The sequence below is a fragment of the Castanea sativa genome, chromosome 6 (assembly GCF_040712315.1).
Source record: "Castanea sativa cultivar Marrone di Chiusa Pesio chromosome 6, ASM4071231v1".
Lineage (NCBI taxonomy): Eukaryota > Viridiplantae > Streptophyta > Magnoliopsida > Fagales > Fagaceae > Castanea > Castanea sativa.
Genome location: NC_134018.1, coordinates 6,776,576 through 6,798,628, shown reverse-complemented (window position 1 = coordinate 6,798,628; position 22,053 = coordinate 6,776,576). Strand labels below are relative to the sequence as shown.

The following is a 22,053-nucleotide window of genomic DNA, read 5'->3' as shown; positions in this document are numbered from 1 at the left end:
TGGTATATATCCTATTACCGTCCATTAAGACACTTGATTTCTAGCTGGTGGCACTTTCATGACTAACCTTTTCTTTCTTATTTAATTTATATCTCATTAATGTCACCCACTTCATTAATGACGAAATATCTCCAACCCATCTACCACCAACTTACCTTACGTGGGGAACCCGTTATTGACTCTAACCTTGTGATAATTGTGGTACAACGTAGTCCACTCACTCTCAAATTCGGAATTTTTTTCCATAAGATTTGGTTGATGGGGCTTTTAGTTATGTATTGCAATGGATTATTTATTTGATTTTGGGTTTTGTGAAGGCTTGTGGTGGATTTCTGGTGAGTTTTTCAGTGGTGGTGGTGGATTCCAGTGGCGGTGGGTTGTTTTTCTCGTGGGGTGGGGGCTGCTGTGGAGAGAGAGAGAGAGAGAGAGAGAGAGAGAGAGAGAGAGAGAGAGAGAGAGAGAGAGAGAGAGAGAGAGAGAGAGAGAGAATTGCAAAATGGTATGCGGAATTTAATAAAGTAGTTTTATGATGTGCCAAATGCTTAATTTTTTTTTTTTAATTACTCTTTTAAATGACTGATGTGGTTCTTCTAAAAAAATACGAAATATAATTGAAATTCGTAATTTTTTTTTTTAGTAGTACCATGAAGATTGAGGAAGCAAAGAGCACATACTCATAAGAAAAGGTGAGTGAAAATTGTTGGGGATTTTCCCAAATCAAGGAGTAATAGAGAAAGAAGAAGATGAACACATCAAGTAAATGATGATTGACTTGGAGGCACAATTGAATGTTATCCTTAGACAATATTTGTTCCCATACGCAAGTTGCTAAAGGGTTTTTACAAACTTGTTCCCAAGATATAACCAAGTTATTGGGTTCTACAAATAGCAATTTTGGAGAATATCTACAAGATTTTTTCAAGTGAACACAAACTTCTATTTATACCCATAAGGTTATAACCCTTCAAAAGGTACGTATGGAGAGTTAAAATTTTCATTAAAATCGTTCACAAGGTTTGAAACGTTCTCAAACTTTCAGAACAGTAACTTGAAGATTCTGCAGAAAATTTTGTTCTGTAATTTTCAATTGATCGAGAGTTACTTTCGATCGATTGAATGCTCTTTTTCGATCAATCAACCAGGAATCAAATACCGAACGAATCTTGCAGAAACTCTAAGATTATTAATTTTCTTCAACTTTTCGATCGATTGAATAGAAGTCTCGACCAATTGAAATTCCTGGAACTTGAATTTTCACAAAGAAAATTCCAGAATTCAAATTTTCACTTTATTCATTTTACAAATGAATACTCTCCAACTTTATATCATTATTACAACCTATTCATGTATATACTTATATATACAATAAAAATTTTGATCTTGATTTTTTAATTTTTTTTTAGTTTTTCCATGATTGATGTTGCATGTTTATTTCTTGTTTGATAACAAGTTAGCATTTTTTTTTTCTTGTCTTAGATCCATGAAATCCATCCAAGCTTTACTCCATCACTGTACTCTCTGACCCTCTCTCCTAATGTAGTACGTATAGTAGGTGTGGTGGTTTCCTTGGGTCTGTCAATGTCATGCATAGCATGTGCTTGTGTTGATGTGCAAGTGCAAATGTTTTTCTTGAATTAGTAGCCTAATCTATTAAGTTATAAAAGTGGCAGAGATTTTTTAGTAAAAACTTAAGAAGGTTCATATTTTTCGATTTTGGTAAAAGTAGCAGTGGTAGAACTCTGTGTTTTACTGTTTTGTTTTTAATTTGTTTTTAATTTTTTGGTTTTTGCTTTGTTTCCTAGGTTTAGATGGTTTAGATGGTTTATCTTTGTTCACTGTTAAAAGATGTAGTTAAAGCTTGAATGTTGTAATTTAGGCATTTGACTAGTAGAAATTAATCGTTTCTTTTAATTTTGTGGCTTTTAAGTTAAAAGGTGTTAAAGTTTGTTGAAAAAATTTATTATGGTCATTGCAATGGAATAATTTCTTTTTAAATCTAAAGCAAACGACTAAATAGATACTGGAGTTGAAAGTCATTGAAGGTACTCCCTTTCTCTATCTCTCATGTTTTCATTTTTCTTCTAAAAACTGTATGAGGAGGTTGTCGTGGGTGCTTGAATTTATAGATAGTACTTGTGGATGTATGGGTTGTTAACATTTTTCTTAAGCTCTTGATGATAATTGTTTATGTTTCTACTTTGTATTTCTAATTTTCAATAGAGTATCTTAGATTAGCAACCTATATACTTCTTATTGTATTGTTGTTTGTATTGTTAAATGTAATAATTTGTGTAATGTAAAATGTAATAATTTTCCTGGAACTTCTGTGTACTAATACAATAAAAAAATAGTTATTTGAGAGACAAAGTGCTTAAGTATGCTTATTTTGAAGGAGTTTCCTTTTGCAATGGATGATCACGTTTTTATTTATTATGTATTGTAACACAATCTATTTAAGGGGAATCTTCCAATTAAATGCATTACATGGATTGGAGAATAATTGTCAAATTTATAGTATACTTTATACAATGGACTAAATTTTGGAAGCTGACAATTATCTACTTTACCTTTCGATTTCTTAAAGTCAAAGTACAATCAAAATCTAAATTAGCATCTAATTGTAATAGTATAATTTTACACCAAGTGTTCATTTTAATGCTAAATGACCCATTTTATAATATTCAGTGTAAAAATCGAGATGAACACCTTATCCTTTTTATTATTGATTGTTTTCGATGAGTAAGCACGAGTTACATACTAGTTGTATCAATGCTATCCTTATATGTTTGTGTACAACTCCCTCTTCTTCTCTTTCCCTTCCCTTACTTTTTCCTCCCTTCTTTTCTTTTCTTGCATCTCCCTTACAACCAAATAGAATATTAGTTTCCAAATTTGGCTACAACCCTCATTAAAAAATTAGCATAACTACATATTTTGAAAATCTAACTGTCATATTACATGTACTTATATGCTCTTAACATGTATGTCAAATTTTGTACTAATTGGGTGTTATTTACTATTTAATTCATAAACTTCTTTTTTACGCATAATTTTAGAATGTAAGAAGTTAGATATTTAATTGATGATATAACTATTAATATTTGATCTCTAAAATTTTTGCAAGTATAAAGAATATAAGTGTTTTGAGGATATTAATAAAAATAGGTAAAAAATATGTTTATTACCATTTTAGTCCTTAATGCTTGTACTATGTGTCAAAATGGTTTTTAACATCTTAATAGTGTCAATTTAGTTTTTAAACTTTTGGTATTGTGTCAAAATAATCCTTGTTGGTAAGCAATACATGAAATAAATTGACACGGCTAAGATTAATATCAAATTAGTTTTTTTTTTTTTTTTATGCCACGCATCTAAGCTATCCCATGGGTTATCATTTGTCCTTAATTGTAAAATAAATTAAATATTTAGAAATATATTATTTGCAGCTCCCTGAGTAAATGAGATGCCATTTTATTAGCAGAAATTGAAAATTTCTTTTCTTTTCTTTTCTTTTGCATTATGGGGAACAAAACGAGGTTTTAAGTCTTTGCTATTTAGTGAAAGTGCTCATGAATGGCATTTGAAACACATACTATTTGCCTAGTTTTAAAATGGAAACTTTTAAAAAATAAAAAGCCAAATGCCATTTTTTTGCATTGTCGTCTTTTTTTTAAGATGTTAAAGTTATTATCAATTATATTATATTAAAAACCTTATAAACTGATGTGATAATGTAAATAATTGGCGTTATGTCAACAAGGTAATAAGTAAATTTCTTAGTTTTTTTTTTTTTTTTTTTTGGGGTTTAAAAAATGATACATCCATTTAATTAAATGTATAATAACCTACCATCACTCAATTTAAAATTACTTGTTGGATTTCAGTCTCATGTGGCCCTTTTAGCCAACCAATACAAACATATTCTTACTATTTTTTAGTATAAAAATAAACTACAAATTTCTCATGAAGAGGTGAGCCAAAAAAAAAATTCCCATAATAGATAACATAATACATACATAATAAGTTAATAACAGAAAAGTACGAGATGAGAAGTTGAATCTGTGTGAGGAAATCCTCAATTGAATAAGTTTGTTGAAGCCAAATTAGTAGTCTGATAGTGTCTAAAAGTTGTGTTTTCCCTTTTAGTTGGAACTGTGAAAGGATACTTGGTTTTTTTTTTTCTTTTTCTTTTGCTGTATGAAAGGATACTTCTTTGTTAAACTTTGAAGATGAGAGTATTCTGCATGGATGTGTCTTTTTTTTTTTGGAATCCCGTAACAAAACTTATGTCAATTTTTTTTTTTTGCTAACAAGTCTCATCTCAATTTTTTGCATTATCATTTTTTTAAGAAGTTAATTTTATTACTAATTATATTATAAAAATCTTATAAACTGATGTAATAATGATTAATGCGGGGTATGAGAATTCTGAGTAAGGTGATCACACCACGTGTCACGCCTGGCCGAGAAGGACAATTGCTGGGCCAAGGAGGCCACATCCTTAAATTTTATGATCACGTCATCAATGCGCTATTAGAGGAGGCTCTATTGTACAGAAAGGGCTTTGGGAAGGGAGATGGCACTGACGTGATTGAAAAGCTAGAAACTGCCACCACATTTAATGCATCTCATCAAACCTTTGAACAGTATTGCTTTGGGCACCGCATCTCTCAAGAACTTGAAGAAGGTGCTAGATAAGACTGGAATTGGGAGAATGACCTACGTAATCAACATGTGGAAGACCAGGATCATTTGAAAGTGTCTATATAAGATAAAAGATCCCCCATGGGATGGGGATCGGAAAAAAGAAGAGAGAATACACTGTAGACTCAAGAACAATATTTGTAATTTGTCTTTAGAAAAGAGAAATATAAGAATCAATCTCCTCGGCTCGAGTCTGAGGACAAATCTCACTATATAAACTGTTCCATCTTCATCCCAATGTAATTTTAGCCCATTGTTACCATTAACTCAACTCATTAGAACCTAGATTTAGAGTTCACTCTCTATAAATTTATTGCATTGGGCTCTTTGGGCCTATACCCATCTTGTTTTGGGCTTAGGTGCAAATTGTGACCTTACAATTAATGAATATAATTGATGTCATGATAATAAATAAATAAATATGTATATTAATTATATTTCTATTTTGTGTTTGAAAATTGATACACCCATTTATAAAGTTTATATAATAGATAACATAATAAGTGCATTTGCATTAACTCATCCAGAAAATTTTGTTTACTTTAGTATAAGAGCATATTTTTTCTATTTTGCATACTTACTTTTCAAAACACTTCACATCAAATTATTTATTATACACTACATTTCATTGAAATTTTGATATTTTTAATTATTTTTCTATTTTCACATGCAACAACTACCGTTCATTTTTGGGATATGTAAAGAAAAAAAATTAAAAACTAAATGTAAAATGAATAATGTCGGTATAAATTTACATGACTATTTTAGTAACCATATATTTTTACACAACTTTACATAATCTGATGTGAGTGAAGTTTGAACTTAATTTGCTAAAATGTGGTCATTTTTCTATTTTTCAACTTACAAGCACAGATGCAAGTGTTTTAAAAATGCAAAATAACAAATAAAAAAAATAAAATAAAAAAAACGAGATGATGAGAAATCCATGATAGGAATTTCTCAATTGAATAAGTTTGTTGAAGCCAATTTAGTAGTCTGATACTGTTAAAAATTTGTGTTTTCCCTTTTAGTTGAAACTTGGAACAGTGAAAGGATACTTGATTTTTTTTTTTTTTTTAAATTATTACAAACGAATGAAAGGATACTTGTTCTTAAACTTTATAGATGCCAATATTGTGCATGTATTCTTGTCTTTGCCAAAATTTAGTGGACGCACCCCAGAAGATGACAATTTTACACTCTCCTCTTGCAATATCGAAAACATTAAAAAAAGTATGAACAGGACAAAAAAACGTTAAACTTAATACCAGTTTTACTTGGGGGAAAAAAAAAACTTACAAACAAATTTTAACAAAAATATGATTGTTGTCAACCCAGAAAAAGAAGAAAAATATATTGACATCATGTAGGTAGAGCTATAAATGAGCCGAGTCTAGCTAAACTCGAGCTCATCACCACATGTTTAAGCTTGATTCATTTATTTGCCGAGTAAGCTTAGACTTGTTCACGAATTACTTGATTAACTTATTATTTTCTTTTATATATAAAAATTATGACTATTTCTTTTTTTTGAGCTAGACTAAAATATTTTAGTCATTCACAAATATGTGCATTTTTACTACAAATGGATTGTTTATATTTTGAAAACTACAAATAATAATTTTATATCATATGAACCAATAAACAAACTTATATAACCCAATTTCAAGTCTATAAAAATATACTTTTAGACAAGTATACATATAAATATATAGTTAAGTCGAACTTTTATATTCATGAGTTTGTTTAAAAATACATTATTGTGTTTGAGTTGGGCTTATTTAATAATCAAGCCTAAAGCTAAGCTTAAGCTTGGATTGTTTCAGTGAATTACATAAATGATGGAATATTTAATTATTTTCAATTTCTAATTCTTGATCTTGATTACTTAGGGTTTTGTACAATTCTTCCACTGCTACAAAGCAAAGAGAGAAAGAGAGTTCTAAGTGTGTCCAGTTGAATCTTGAAATAAAACAGTTCATGTACCCGACCCTACATTTTTCAACTTGGGTTGAAATGATCACACATACACATAGATTCTTAATTCCTAATTAGGTGTGGGACGTCGAGTTCCTAATTCCTAAAGGGAGGGAAAAAGAAGAACCAAAAGAAATGAACGACGTCATTTTTTATGTAAACTGATCCAAAATGACCAAAGGGTAAGATGGAAGATTTTGGATTTGGGTTTTTGTTAAATTATTATCGTTAAGTCAAATTGGGTTCAAAACTTCAAAGTGTAGAAATCCTGACTCGGTGCAAAATGTGAACTATTAGAAAAAGCAAAGAAACTCAAATCTAAAATAAACAAACAATTTATGTAAGTTATCTAGTATTAGTTGAATAACCTCAGAGATTGAAGTTAAATATATACCACATTTATCTTAAAGCAATGGGCATTTAGACCTTCGCTTAGTGATAGAAAAACTTACATTGAATACTGCCAAAAAATAGAGAGCAAAGAAACTAAAAATCTCTAAGGTTATAACTGATATGTGTTAGTTTATAGGCATAACATGATTGAGGAATATAATACCTAGTATCACAATTGATAAAAATCAATACAAAATAATAATTCATGTTTTTACAGATATTTAAACAATCCCATATATGGTGTGTTGAACATATTCACATTTTCTTCATCTGAACAAACTCCTCAATATAAAAAGAAAATTATTGGTCATTTCCAGCACCAAAGGATCCACTGTACAAGATGAATCAAGTATGGCTCACTATTTTCCTCCCAAAAAAAAAAAAGGAAAAAAAAAAAAGAAAAAAGAAAAAAAAAAAAGAAAAAAAGAAGAGGTATGGCTCTACTTGGGAATTACTGATCAATGTTGACCCCAAGCTCTTAAGTTCAGCATTAGATTCCCTCTCGAATTTGTTACAAAAAGTGTGAATGAGAGAGACAGGAACACACACATATAGAGAAAGAGGTGTGTGTCACTTTACTTATAGAATAGAGTCAGGATCATAGAAATTTTGGTAGCAAATTAATTTCCCTTGATGCACTAGTTGAATTCCCAACTAAATCAATAAGCAATTCTTCAAGCGAGGGAATCACAATGATAAATAATATATTTACCACTGACTTGCTGCTATATACTGTAGCTAGGCACGTCGATTTCAGCTTTTCCACTTTCTGCATTTGAAAATTCTAGCTATTAAGAATAAACCCCAAAGACAACCAATGGAACTGGAAATTATGTTCTTAATATCATCATAAATATTAATTGTCTTCCTCTTTTTCAACAGCATTATTTTTTTTTATAAGTAATTTTTCAACAGCATTATTCACTAGAGGTGCTTAGTAATTATTGGATTACTTCTATTTTCAAATAAAGATATCAAATTTTGGTTCCAACTTCCAAGTAAATTGACATTTAAAGTCACAAATATCATTAGTTTATAACTATATCATGAACAACTTAAGTTCATTAAATAACTTGAATACTAAGAAAATGTACAGTATGATTTCTTTTACCTCTACAACTCTTTTAACTTCGATGTGTGCTCTTCATGGAATGTGTACCAAAGAGGGAGCCTGATTGCTGCAAGTTTTTTGAGACTCATGCTGATTAGGAGTTATAAAGGAATAATATTCATTAATCATCCTACCTGTTAATCCAAATTAAACCAGACCAGCACTCAAGCAGTCAAGTGTTGCTGATAAAAAAGAAGTACCAACCTTCACACAGGCTAAAGAAGCAAATGTTCACCAAGATACTTAACAAGGGGAAAACAATGATGCTAGATAATCTGTTTCAGAAAAAAATATCATTACATATACATCAAAGACTAGTCACTCTCAACGCATGAGCAAACACTGCAATATTTGACAATACACAACTTTACTTCTCTAAAAGAATCATGCATATACAACTTTTTCTTAGAAATTGTAAATTCAATCTAACATAATTCCTCTTTGCTAGAGAAAAAATAACCTATTTTTAAATGAAGGCCATACCTCATCTATGCCTTTTTCCTGTCTAAAGTCTGTTATGCACCATGTGCTAATTATGTTTAAGAACATGAGAATATTCATTAATTTATTAAAGTGTTGGTGCACTCAGCATTTTTGAAATTTTATGACAAATTTCGCACATAAAAATAACATAGAAACCTTAAGGAATTTCATATAGAATTATGATCTTCCTCACCACCCCCCCCCCCCCCCCTCTAAAAAAAAGGATTAAGATTCAACCCTCTTTCCTGACCAGATGTCTTCATTAGCATGATAAGATACTTTTAGCAGGTCAGAAATGATTAAGAGCTCACTGCTCGTGAAGTCATTAGCAACTTTTATATACTCAAGGTAACAACAGCTCAAGCCAAAGCATATTAATTTTAATATTCTGATACAGGGCCAATTACAAGAATTCAATCAAAGACAGAATACTAGAAGACTGCACGGTTCTTTTTTGTTATTGTTAATTAATTATAATTATTAGTCTATATTGTTTGTGCATAATCATAACCAATCCTGACACCGTAACTACATTGTCTCATGTCATCCAGAGTTTGACACAAATTTGTTCAATATTTGTAAGGAAGCTAGAAGTAGCATCCTTAAAGTTGTGCCATTGCCTTCAATACTTAGAATCATAATCCCAAGTGAGGCTCTCCAATAAAAGATAAATAAATTGTAAGCATCTAAAAAAGGATTTGATAAAATCAAAATTATTGTTAATGGAAACATACCTTTTGAAAAGATTTGTTCTCTACAATGAAAAATCCACCATAAGGATTGTTATCCACTCCTTCATAGAACCACCCAAAATTTAGTTTGATTTCCATTTGAGAAAGAAAAGAATTATAGACGAAATCATAAAATTATAATGCAGAAAAAAATAGAATTAAACCAACTTAATCAAAACGCAGAAACCACATTATTTGTTTTTTTAATCTAATATCTCCGAACCTTATTTTTCAACCTTGAAGTTATGCAGCTTGAACAAGAACAAGGGCCATGGATATGACACTGCTGACACGAACTAAATTGGGCAGATCATGGGAAAATAAGACAATAACATTGATCTGCTTCTGTTTCTGTGGTCTAACACTTGTAAGTAATAAAATTAACAAGGTATCTATGTGTCTGCTTATGGCCAATTAAGCTAATAATTAAGTCCATTACATTATTAAAAAAGTGGCTGTCAAATTCATAACCAGGGATGACCCATGATGCGAAAATTCAATGACAAATTCCAACAGCAAATCAAATTATACCTTTCTTAGATGTCAAGATATGCATTGCTTGCACATTGCATCATTTTTTAAAGCAATTACCTCACTGTGCTATCAGCAACCCTGGCCCTAGCCTGGATGTAGGAAAAGTAATTTCAAAAACTAAGAAAACATATACTCCATGCCATGATAAGGGTCAACATTCCCAGTTTTTACCTAATAAATTTATACCTTGTCAAAGTCAAGGAATATTTATTTTCATGTTACAGATAACAGCCTTTTTTTTATCACATCAGTTACAAGAGATATATTGTATTTTATGCTCATTTAAATGTAGAAGTAGGATGAAAATTGGACTTTACTTATGACATAGGAAGTCTGGACACTTCATTTAGGATGCCATACTCATGTTGTATCCGTGTCGTGTCTATGTCATACCAACTGTTTCATATTATAATTTTTCAAAAATTGTTTATGTCACCATGTCGTACCCGTGTCTATGTCTGTACTTCCTAGCTTATGAAAATAATTGTAATAACACCTGATGCAATTTTTTTTAAATTGTATAGAACAAGCTCAAAACTTTAACTGCAAAGAGAAAAAAACTATCTACGAAGAATATTATTTTTAAACAAAATAATAATTCAGATGTATGGTTTTACATAATTCTGCAAGAGGTTAAGAACAGAGGAACATGCAAAATCATTAAGAAGCTCTATATCACATTGAACAATGCTTGCATAGATCCATCATGGGCTATAATACATGGTGAAAATCCCTTCAGTGAACATTCTAGGAATCATTGTGTGGATTCAAGGCACAATCAAACTTGAGAGTGAAACCACAATTCTTGCATCTTCCAACTAGAAACTAGTGCCTAAATTGTGCAGCTGTACCACTGTGCCCTACTAATTCTGATTAAGAATTTTTGACATTTAATAAAATGTGTATTGTGAATGGCATAAAATAAAATCAAAAAATTTTGAAAGGAAATTTAATTGAAAAATCATGGTCCAAATAATATGGAATTGCTTGAACTGATCAAGTAAATGTACAAGTATTTTAAACTGGGAGGGAGCATTAACATGCAAAATTAACATTATATATACGTGAGATTTTCTTTTTGCAAAGTATTTACTTGATATCGTCTGTTTGCTAAGTATGTACGGGATATTTTAACTTAATCATTGGTTACAAGAGGTACAATATTAACAAAAAGGGAAAGGATATATGCAACAAGAAAACTTTTTTTAGAGAAGTGTTGTTGTGGAATCATAGTCTAATAAAAACTTACCACCTATGATTTGTTGTGAAAATATTGTGAACATAGTTTTTCTCTCTTTTTTATTGGTAAGTATGAACCTATTAAGTTTAGCCATGACCTCACCCTCCATGCCATTATAATTGGAGGAGAAAGTACCAAGTGAGCTATAGCTCATAGGTCATAAGTGACCTCTTCTCCACTGTATTTTTTTTTTTATAAGAAAGTTAAAGCCATGTATATTGTTTTTACAGGATATGCAAGCATAACAGTGCAGTGGCAGCAATGAATGGTGATAAATTTTCTAAGAGACAAGCAGCTGTGGTGAATCCTAACCACACTTTCTCATCACTGAAAAGGTTCCAATTTTCTACTATATATGTTCTTATATTTAATAACTCAACTGTTTGTAGATTAGACACTGAATTTGGAGTTGGATTACTGCTCACACACAAGAGCTTAAACTGTGAATTTTAATAATTGGTAGACTGATTGGAGATAGGAACTTGGGATTGCCAGTTTGATACCATGACGTGTTCTGATGTTATGATAAAGTAGAGTCAATTTACTCATTTAACAATTAGTTAAAGTTGATGGGGGATAGAATAGAAATAGAATCTGAATTTGGATCACTGTTTAGATATCATTCTAAATTATCACTTGTTGCAAAAGTTTAGACTCAGAAATTTAATAATATATCAACAATTAGTGTAACTAATTGGAGATAGCAACTTAGTATAACCTGTATCATACAATGACATGTGCTGATATCCTGATTAATAACGGTGGACTTGATCAACTATTACCATACTAGAGAACTTGGATCACTTATAATGATATTGTGGTAATCTATCATTTATTGCAAAAGCTTAAATTGTTAATTTTAATAATCTTTTAACTTTTAGTAGACTGATACTTTGTAGTTATTCTATTTCTGAACATGCATAGAGGGAAACTACAGACTAGCATTTGTCAAAAGGCATACCTGTCTAATAAATTTCAACACAATTCTTCAAACTTGACCCTTAGAGTGGTGTCAATGTGTTTTGGCCATTTGCAGCGGTGGTAATGAAGGGTAAACTGGAAAAACAAAAGTACATTCACAGTAAATATGAAAAAGAGAGATCCAATTATGGAAAGAAGTAATAGAAATAGCCACATACCTAATATTGGTCTGAGTCAGAGATGACAGCTCCATTTTCACTTTCTCACACGCTCTGTGAGACATAGAGCTCGCTTGTCTATCGAGGACAGGTTGAAACTGCCTTGAGTGATGCAAAGCTTTCCTTCAAAGATATAGATGAAGTAATCCTTGTTGGTGGTTCAACTTGCATCCCAGCTGTTCAGGAACTAGTGAGGAAGATGACTGGAAAAATCCCATTGTGATAGTAAATCCTAACGAAGTTGTTGCTCTTGGAGCTGCAGTTCAGGTTCGTCATTTTCTCCTATTGAAACCATGACCTCACCCTCCATTCCATTATTATTGGTAGAGGAAGTGCCTATTGAACTATAGCTCATTGGTAATAAGTGACCTCTTCTCCACAGTATTTTTATTTGTAAGAAAGTTAAAGCCATGTATATTTTTTGTACAGGACATACAAGTGTAACTATTTGCTCATGAATAATGCTTACTTTTTAATAGGAACCTTGTTCATAGCTGCAGATACAGAGATTCATTCTAACGTCTACAAAATAAGGACATCAAAGAAAAGACTTACGTCTGTACCCAGTTCCATCTAGAACGAAGTCATCAAAATATCAGAACAGAGGATCCTAGGGAACAGAATGATCATTTTTGGGCACAAAACTCCAATGTATGAGGAATTGCTTTCATCAACTGCTACAGATATCAACCCAACAATGCTGAAGTTGTGGCTCTGTCATCATTACTGATTCAAGTGTTTGCAATAAATACTTGAGCCACAATCCTATAATTGAGCCTTTAATTAAGAGATCTAGAAAGAGAAGCACCCAAAGATGTGAATCCAAAAATGCAAGTAAAGAAGGAGGTATACCTTGGCATCGAATTCGATCAATATTTTCTTGTCTACTTTGATGGTGGGCACAATTTGGGGTTGGAACAATCATTGACAAAAGTGTGGGCCATTGAAAGCCCTGAATCTTCTTCTCCATTGTTGAAAGACCTGGGATCTATCTCTTCCAATTCCCTTATTAGAGCCCTTGAGTTTCCAAAAAAAAAAAAAACACAGAAAACTTGTTTGATTCAATTTCTTTGGTTTTCCAAACTGAGAGTGAATAAATAAATAAAAAGAAGGTACCTGCACTTGAGCGTTGCAGTTGGAATTCGGGTTGGACGAGAGCTCCGTTTCCAGAGACGGAATCGGATTCGAAGCCATCCGAAGTGGGACAGGTAGTGTTTTTGGGGACGTCTGGCATAGGGTGGTGGTCGATGGTTTCTTCTTGGCCAATGTCTAGAATCTCCTCCATTTTTGAAAGCCCATTGATTCATATCAGTGCCACAACTAGAAGTGGGTAAAAGAGGGACTGAGGAAAACCCACAGCTATGCGTAGCACTTGGACTCGGCAACTGAATCACATCAGATTTTTGGGAACAACAGATGCACTCTACACGGACCCCCCACCTTCTTGGATGGTTTTTAACCCAAACCTTCATTTCACATGTTACCTCAACGTAATTTTGTTCAGATGGGTTTGACTTATTCAACTGGTCCTGCAATCTCTTATTAGATAAAGAAAATATCCACAGATGGTCGGAGAACTCATATGTAGGAGTTGAAAGAAGGCTCTCTTTTTCACGACCATTGATGGAAAGGCAAACATAACAGGAAGATGTCCACGAATATTTCACCAGTCCAAAAGCAAAACAGACCTCAAAAATATTTGGAAATGTGCGACCAACCCAAAATGATATGACATTTCCATCACTTTCATTGTTTAACTTCAACCACTTTGGAATCTCAGTTCCTGGTAGACTAATTATAAAATAATCATCTTCAGGTTTAGAGCCCATGTCAGGCAAAACCGAGCGATAGCTACGAACCTCATCCAATATATCAGTTGATGATGTTTGTGGATCCATTGATATCCTGCTTCTTGTTCCCTTGCAACCTTTATTTGGAAAAATCCCTAAAAATTCTCCAATCTGCATTCAATTAGCAAATTCAACAAATTGAGTTAGGGAAGAAATTAACAAAAATTGTTTCTTTATAACTTAACAAAAGAAGAGAGAAACCTGATTCAATAATCTGCTTGATGATTGTGGATTCAACGAACAGCTATTGCTTACATCCACAATTTGTACAGATTGTGGAAGCCTTGGAATTTCCCGAAGCTGCTTGCAATCTCCTATATCAAGTATCTCTAATGTAGTAAATCTGCTAAGGCTTTCGGGGATGCTAACAATATTAGTTGCACCTAGATATAGAAATTTCAATACGGGGAAGTACTCGGGTTTCATCAAAAAATCTAATTCAATTATATTTTTATTGCCCCCGAAACTCAAGAAATCCAACATCAAAAACCCATAACTAGAAAAGCAATCCAAATAATCGCATGTCTGTCTCAATTTGGCAGTGGGAATATATAGTCCAATAAGAAGTTGCAATTTATAGATGTCATCTGGAAGATACCCAAGGTTTTTGCAATCCTGTAACTGTAAGGTAGAAAGCCGAGTGAGATGCTTGATTGATGAAGGCAACTCTCGTATACCACTCCCACGTAAATTTAATTCCCTTAAACATTTCATTTCTGGATCAATATTAGGAAACTTCTCAAGCCTCAAGCAGTCCATAAGACGAAACTCCTCAAGTGATTTTAACCTGAGGTTGTTTGGAAGAAATTGAAGTTTTCCGCAACCTTGGAGTTCCCATATGCAAAGCTTATCAAGAAATCCAACAAACTCATGAACCTTAACTAAATTTTGACAATAGGAAAGATCCATTTTTTCTAAGTTTGGAGCACACAATTCAGGTAATTCTGTAATGAACTCACACCTGTTGAAATCGATATATTTTAAATATTTTAGCTGGATTCCCTGTAGTACAAAGAAACAAAATTAATTTTTGACCAACATTCATATAAATTTTAAAGAAATTATAATTTATAATACTAATACTCGTACCAATTTGAATGTTGTCTCCAATCTAATAAGACTTCTTGGCATCTCAAGTGCAACAAGTTGTTGAGGATAATAATTGGATGGCAAGAAAAATGAAAATTCAGGCCATTGAAGCAAAGTTAACCCGTTAGGGAGATATGTGAGTTCTTCACAAATGCGTACGTTACGAACCATAAGAAATTTGAGATATTTCATCTTTTCAAAAGCTTTAGCCTCTATTGGCATCGTTATCAGGTGAGGTGAGTAGCACCTAATGCCCCGAATTTTACTTGATCCCTAGTTGAACAAAGCATTAGTTACACTAAATAATAGAACTATACAAATTTTTAAAAATCAAACAAACTTATACAAATTAAATTAAATTTTCTTCCACATTAAAAAGAAAAAAAGATCAATGAAAAAAAAAAAAAAAAAGAGAGATACAAAAGAGCTTATACCATATTTGTAGTCAGTATTTCATAAGCATCCTCAAAACACCATATCCTACTACGTTTTCCAAGCTTTTCTGATTCTTGTTGAACAATTTCTCTCCCCATTTGTTGAAGCAAGTCATGCATCCACAAATTTCCAAATTGACCAACAGTTATGAGACACTTATCAATAAGTTTTCCAATTCCATAACTCGGATATAATTTGCAAGCTTCTAATATACTCTCTACATAACTCCTATTGAATCCCTTAAAGAAACATGCAATATCTAGAAAAATATCCTTTTCAGTCTTTCCAAGTCCGTCATAACTTATTTTGAGCTTTTCTTGAATTTTTTCGTGAGGGATGTTTTTATACTTTTCTAATGCACTTTTCCATTCACATACACTTTTTCCACACAAATCAGAACCTATTATTTTAAGAGCTAATGGAAGGCCATTGGCATAATGTATGATTTGCTTTGCAACTTCTGAATAATCTTTCTCAGGTTCAATTTTTTGGAAGGCATACAGGTTGAAGAGTTCATGAGATTCAGATTGATTCAACTCCTTAAGCCCATAAATTTGATGATCTTTTCCAAGAGTGGTTAGCACTTGTTTGTCTCTTGTTGTTATAATGACTCTACTGCCTAAAGCAAACCAATTACATTCTCCAAGCAAATTTACCATCATTTCTGACTCATCCATATTGTCAAGAATTAAAAGAAGTCTTGTACGACAAAGCCTTTCCTTTATCATAATAGTTCCTTTGGGTACACTGTCTACCTTTACATATGTGCCTTGTGAGATGTTAGAAAGAAGCATCTCTTGTAGTTTGATTATGCCATTATTTGTTCCAGACTTTTCTCTGACATCCTCTAGAAAGCAACTCAATTCAAAACAATTAGCGATTCTGTTATAAATAGCCTTTGCAATTGTAGTCTTACCTACTCCTCCAAGACCATGAATCCCTACCATGCGAACATCATTTGACTTCATATCTAGAAGCAATTCTATAGCATCCACATGAGAATCTATTCCAACTGGATGTTTAGTAACAAATAACTGAGTGCGTTTCAATTTAGCAGCTAATATCTCTTTAATAATTCTTTGGATAAATTGAGTTTCAGATTCAGTATAGCTGTCACACACAAAGCATAAGAAATATATAATAAGTTAGACAATTTGAAAATATACATTCATGGGTTGTTCATGTACGAAGTGCTCAAAAGTTCAAAAGTTTTTGTGGGTTGGAATAGTAAGCTCATCTAATCAGTAGTGCCTAGGGGCAAGGGTCTTGTACTGGATTTGTAACTTTTCTTCATATAGTGAATTCTCTTACTTGGGTTGTGTTGCTCTTGTAATCTTTTTTTTTTATTATTCAATTGGAGATGTTCTATATCAATTTTTTTCACTTCCTCACCATAACATTGTGTTATTTGTCTATTGCTTTTATTGCATGCTTTATGGTTTGTGACTCTTGTTTATTAGATACAAGATAGAAATTCTACTGAAACCTAATTTAAGATATATGTGTGTGAAGCTTCCTTCTAAAGACTTGAACTTTGGCCCTTACCCTTCACACTTCACAAGCACTTATACTTGTAGAGTGACCACTACACCATGGGTCGTGGTTGACCTGTGATTTATTGATTTGTGACTTAATGGTTTCATTGATTAAATCATTAAAATTGGATTGGTATAATTGGGAATTAATTCACAAATGTGTTGCATTTTAACTTTGGTAATACCACCACACACCCTTGGTGCAATGGTCACTATAAATGCTTGTGGGGTGTGGGAGGGGCAAGGGTCGGGGTTCAAGTCTCCAGGAGGGAGCTTCACACACATATACACTTAGATTAAGCTAGAGTAGAAATTCTATCTTGTATCAAATAAAAATTAAAAAAAACTTTGGTAATTAATTCATCTCTAAGACTACTTTACAATTGGATTTCATGAGTGAGTTGATTTTTTTTTTTTGTGAGCTACAATAGACTCTCAATTAAAAGAGTTAAATAATAATTTTAGTGAGCATGCAATGAAGTTTCTTTGTATGTCATTATTGAATAGATTATCAAATAAAAGAATTAATTTATGGTTTTACTGAGCATACAATGAAGTTGACTGTTCTTAAGTTAGCATTACTTCTTCAAGAGATCAATGATTTTTTTTAGAATCGATGATATTTGTTTGTTGAGAGAAAAATTACTTACAAGATTTTACATATCATGAAAAACTGTTATTATAAAAAAAAAAGTTTATCATTATGGGCATAATGTAGTTTAACACTCAAACTTTAAAAAAATTTTTAAAAAAAATTCAATAATTGTACAAATAGATGGTAGGGACTGAAAATTCAATAGCTTATCAACTTGTTTTTAGAGTGGTTTGTGACCGTACTTACTTATCTAAGATTTGTTGTAACTACAAAATGAGGACTTTTGGTCATAAATATTATAGTGAAGATTAAGCTCATACCAAAATGAAAAAAAAAAAAAAAAATTATCTAACACTCTATGATATGAATATTGAAAGAGAAATTGCTATTAGATTTTAAACAAAATTAATTATAGATTATTTTATAGAGTAAAAAGAAGATCGAATGTCATTTTGTCATTTTGATAGATCATATATAATTGAGTTGAAATATATTAAAAACAGTTTTTTTTTTTGTTCTTATTTTTTTTTACTAAAGTTTATATTTTATTAATACTGAATAAAAACTAGTATATTTTTTACATATTAATGTAGTTTTGAGCTTTTGTATATTCTTACGTGAAGATGATTTAAAGTTTGTAACTCATTAAAGCACACAAGAATTAATAGTCATAATTGGTAAAATTATATGGCGTTAATTTTTTTTTCTACCATCGACTTTTATAACTTAACTACCTTCGTAGTAGAAGATTCTATGAAAAATAGTTTTTTTTTTTTTGTAATTCCTATAACAAAACTATTAAACTCTATAACTTATAGAAAACTATTAAATAACTTATAGAAGAGCAGTGAATAGTTACATACCCCTCCTTGTAATGCAACCCAGACAAGTCAGTTGCTTTAGTCAAAGCTGTCCTCCACCTTTGAACCTTCTCCATGCTATCCTTTAAATTCTCTTCATGTTGAGTTAGCGCTACTCCGAACTTTCCCTTTTGTTTACGTATTTCTGATGGATTTACTTTGTAAAATATAGGTAGAACTAACTGTCCGTTATTCCTACACTCAAGAATCTTTACTAGCTCATCTAAGCACCAACTAGAAGATGCATAATTTTCAGAAAACACAACAATTGAAATCATTGACAATTCAATAGCTTTAAGAAGTTTCGTTGAAATTTCTTCTCCTCTCTGAAGGTCGTTATCGATAAAAGTGTTAAAACCCTTATCACATAAAGCTTGATATAAATGACCTGTAAAATTATAGCGAGTATCTTCGCCTCTGAAACTTAAGAAAATTTCGTAGATGAATCGAGGAGGGGAAGAAGAAGAGGCTCCATCGTTGATTTGGAGAGCCATCGGAATCTATGATAAAAAGGTTGAGAAAATATAAAGAGAAGAAAGATATAATGAAATGTGAAACAAAATGAATTTAATGACAAAACAATATGTGATCCATAGGTTATATATGAGTTGCGACGGTCCCACACGTTTTTAGTTTTCCATTAAAAAGTGTGAATGCACAATTTGACCAATTCACCAATATTTCATACTTTTCTTCTTCTTCTTCTTCTTCTTTTTTTAATGAAGTTTTACTTTTCTCACAGCCACCAATTTTGACTAAACGTTGTATTATAGAGACTTTCTTAATTTGTAGTACTACGTCTAAAACATTTTCACAACTTTTTTACAAAAAATTATAGGTGGTATGTTATTATTGGTTCTAACAAGAATGTATTGCCAAAAATTCAAACAACCCATCAATTCACATAGTGATGGGCACTCAATCAGCAGCTGGTGCATGTTCCATTTTGATATTAAAAAATAAAAAATAAAAAATTATGTTCCCACCCTTCAACAAATAATTGGCAATTTTTTTTTCTTCGTAATTAATAGCAATTTTTTATTAATTAGAGAAGTGTTATATTCATAACATTTTTACAAGATTTTCATAACAAATCTCAAGTGGCAGGTTGTTATGTTAATGATTGTTATGTAAAACAGTTTTGGATAATGTTGTCCATATACTATAAAGAAAAAGTAAACTAAATTATAGTAAAGAAACATATACATTTTGAGATATTAAGAATTTGTTTAATAGCTTCACTACATATTTGTAGTATTCTTAAGGTAAGATCATTATTTTTTAAATCATGAAACCAAAAATAAATGCAAAAGAGTAATGGGACCATAAAAATCAACTAATTTGTGTTGTGTTCACATATTTCATACTGTGAAATAAAAGTATGTCCAACTCTCTGACTGTCTTTCACTCATCAATAGTGTGACATTAAGACATGGTTTGAGCAAGTGTGTATGCACATGTCTTATAGATGATTTAAAATTAAACTATAGTAAAATATGACTTTACATTGCCCATCAAATATTCTCTCCACTTATATACCCAAAACAAAAACTAACTAACCAAATTACATAAACCTAAATCATATTTTAATTTTAATGAGTATATGCATTTTGTTTAGGGACAGAAACAGGATTCGAACCTAGGGGCAAAATTCTTTGTTTGAAAATTTTTAAAAATTGGTATGTCAACACTAAAGGTTGGCAATGTCACATCAATAGTATTATTTTAATTTTTTCTCTAAAAAATATTAAACATTGTAGTTGACTTTCTCATAATCTACGAATCAAATAAAAATCATATTAATTATATGGATTTATAATCAATAGTTTTGTAATTCAACTAAAGCTTCCTAGTGTGTCCAATAAAAGCTTAAATTCCCACTCATTTTTGCTATAACTATCTTAAAAAATGAGTGGTTCAAAACTTCAGGATTCTTTGGTTGGATTGAAGTTGGACTTATTCTTTAATCTTTTCACATTAATTTTAAAGAAAATCGAATTACCTGTTATTTTCACATTATTATATACCTGATAATAATATCATTATAATGATATATTGACAACTAAAGATTATAGTTTGCCTTATTTTATTTTATTTTTTTAGAAAAATAGTTTGCCTTATTTAAATACTAATAATAGCAACGTTTTTCATTAATTTAGCAAGAGCCATAAATGATATTTAAATAATAATTTTTTTTAGAGAAGATATTTTAATAATTTAGGTCTGTCATGAAGTAGCCAGAACCCACAAAACATCAATCTATACTGGTAAGTTGCCTGTGAGATGCACAGATAATTTTGTGATATTTAATTTTATGTAAAACAGTTTTGGATAATGTTGTACATATATTATAAAGAAAAAGTAAACTAAATTATAGTAAAGAAATATATACATTTTGAGATATAAGAATTGGTTTAGTAGCTCCACCACATATTTGTAGTATTCTTAAGGTAAAATCATTATTTTTTTAAATCATGAAACCAAAAATAAATGCAAAAGAGTAATGGGACCATGAAAATCAACTAATTTGTGTTGTTTTCACATATTTCATACTGTGAAATAAAAGTATATCCAACTCTCTGACTCTCTTTCACTCATCAATAGAGCGACATTGAGACATGGTATGAGCAAGGGTATACGCATGTGTCCTACAGATGATTTAAAATTAAACTATAGTAAAATATGACTTTACATTGCACACCAAATATTCTCTCTGCCTATATACCCAAAACAAAAAGTAACTAACCAAATTACCTAAACCTAAATCATATTTTAATTTTAATGAGTATATGCATCTTGTTCAGGGACAGAATCAAGATTCGAATCTAGGGGCAAAATTCTTTGTTTGAAAATTTTTTAAAATTGGTATGTCAACACTAAAGTTGGCAATGTCACATCAATAGTATTATTTTAAATTTTTTCTCTAAAAATATTAAACATTGTAGTTAACTATCCCATAATCTACGAATCAAATAAAAACCATATTAATTATATGGATTTATAATCAATAGTTTTGTAATTCAACTAAAGCTTCCTACTGTGTCCAATAAAAGTTTAAATTCCCACTCATTTTTGCTGTAACTATCTTAAAAAATGAGTGGATCTAAACTTCAGGATTCTTTGGTTGGATTGGGGTTGGACTTATTCTTTAATCTTTTCACATTAATTTTAAAGAAAATCAATTTAGCTATTATTTTCACATTATAATATTATTATAATGATATATTGACAACTAAAGATTATAGTTTGCCTTATTTTATTTTATTTTTTGGAAAAATAGTTTGCCTTATTTAAATATTAATAATAGCAACATTTTACATTAATTTAGCAAGAGCCATAAATGATATTTAAATAATAATTTTTTTAGAGAAGATATT

General features: G+C 31.0%; 1 protein-coding gene across 5 annotated transcripts; it reads right to left on the bottom strand.

The window, feature by feature from the left end:
• Nucleotides 1-7,238: 7,238 nt before the first annotated feature.
• On the bottom strand, nucleotides 7,239-19,242 carry LOC142640583 (TMV resistance protein N-like). 5 transcript variants are annotated; one of them, XM_075814747.1, is made up of 13 exons: nucleotides 18,680-19,242; nucleotides 15,686-16,796; nucleotides 15,252-15,524; nucleotides 14,364-15,164; nucleotides 13,429-14,273; nucleotides 13,165-13,329; nucleotides 12,313-13,077; nucleotides 12,135-12,229; nucleotides 9,623-10,022; nucleotides 9,403-9,461; nucleotides 8,390-8,460; nucleotides 8,186-8,252; nucleotides 7,239-7,843 (listed from the first exon to the last, which is right to left on the bottom strand). In XM_075814747.1, exons 1-6 carry the CDS (start codon nucleotides 19,168-19,170, stop codon nucleotides 13,197-13,199), a joined length of 3,654 nt encoding a protein of 1,217 aa, XP_075670862.1. In that variant the 5' UTR covers nucleotides 19,171-19,242; the 3' UTR covers nucleotides 7,239-7,843; nucleotides 8,186-8,252; nucleotides 8,390-8,460; nucleotides 9,403-9,461; nucleotides 9,623-10,022; nucleotides 12,135-12,229; nucleotides 12,313-13,077; nucleotides 13,165-13,196. The 5 variants fall into 5 exon arrangements, with proteins under 5 accessions (XP_075670862.1, XP_075670864.1, XP_075670863.1 ...); XM_075814749.1 differs by having other exon boundaries at nucleotides 9,931-10,022; XM_075814748.1 differs by having other exon boundaries at nucleotides 8,186-8,275; nucleotides 9,403-10,022.
• Between the last annotated feature and the right edge of the window lie 2,811 nt (nucleotides 19,243-22,053).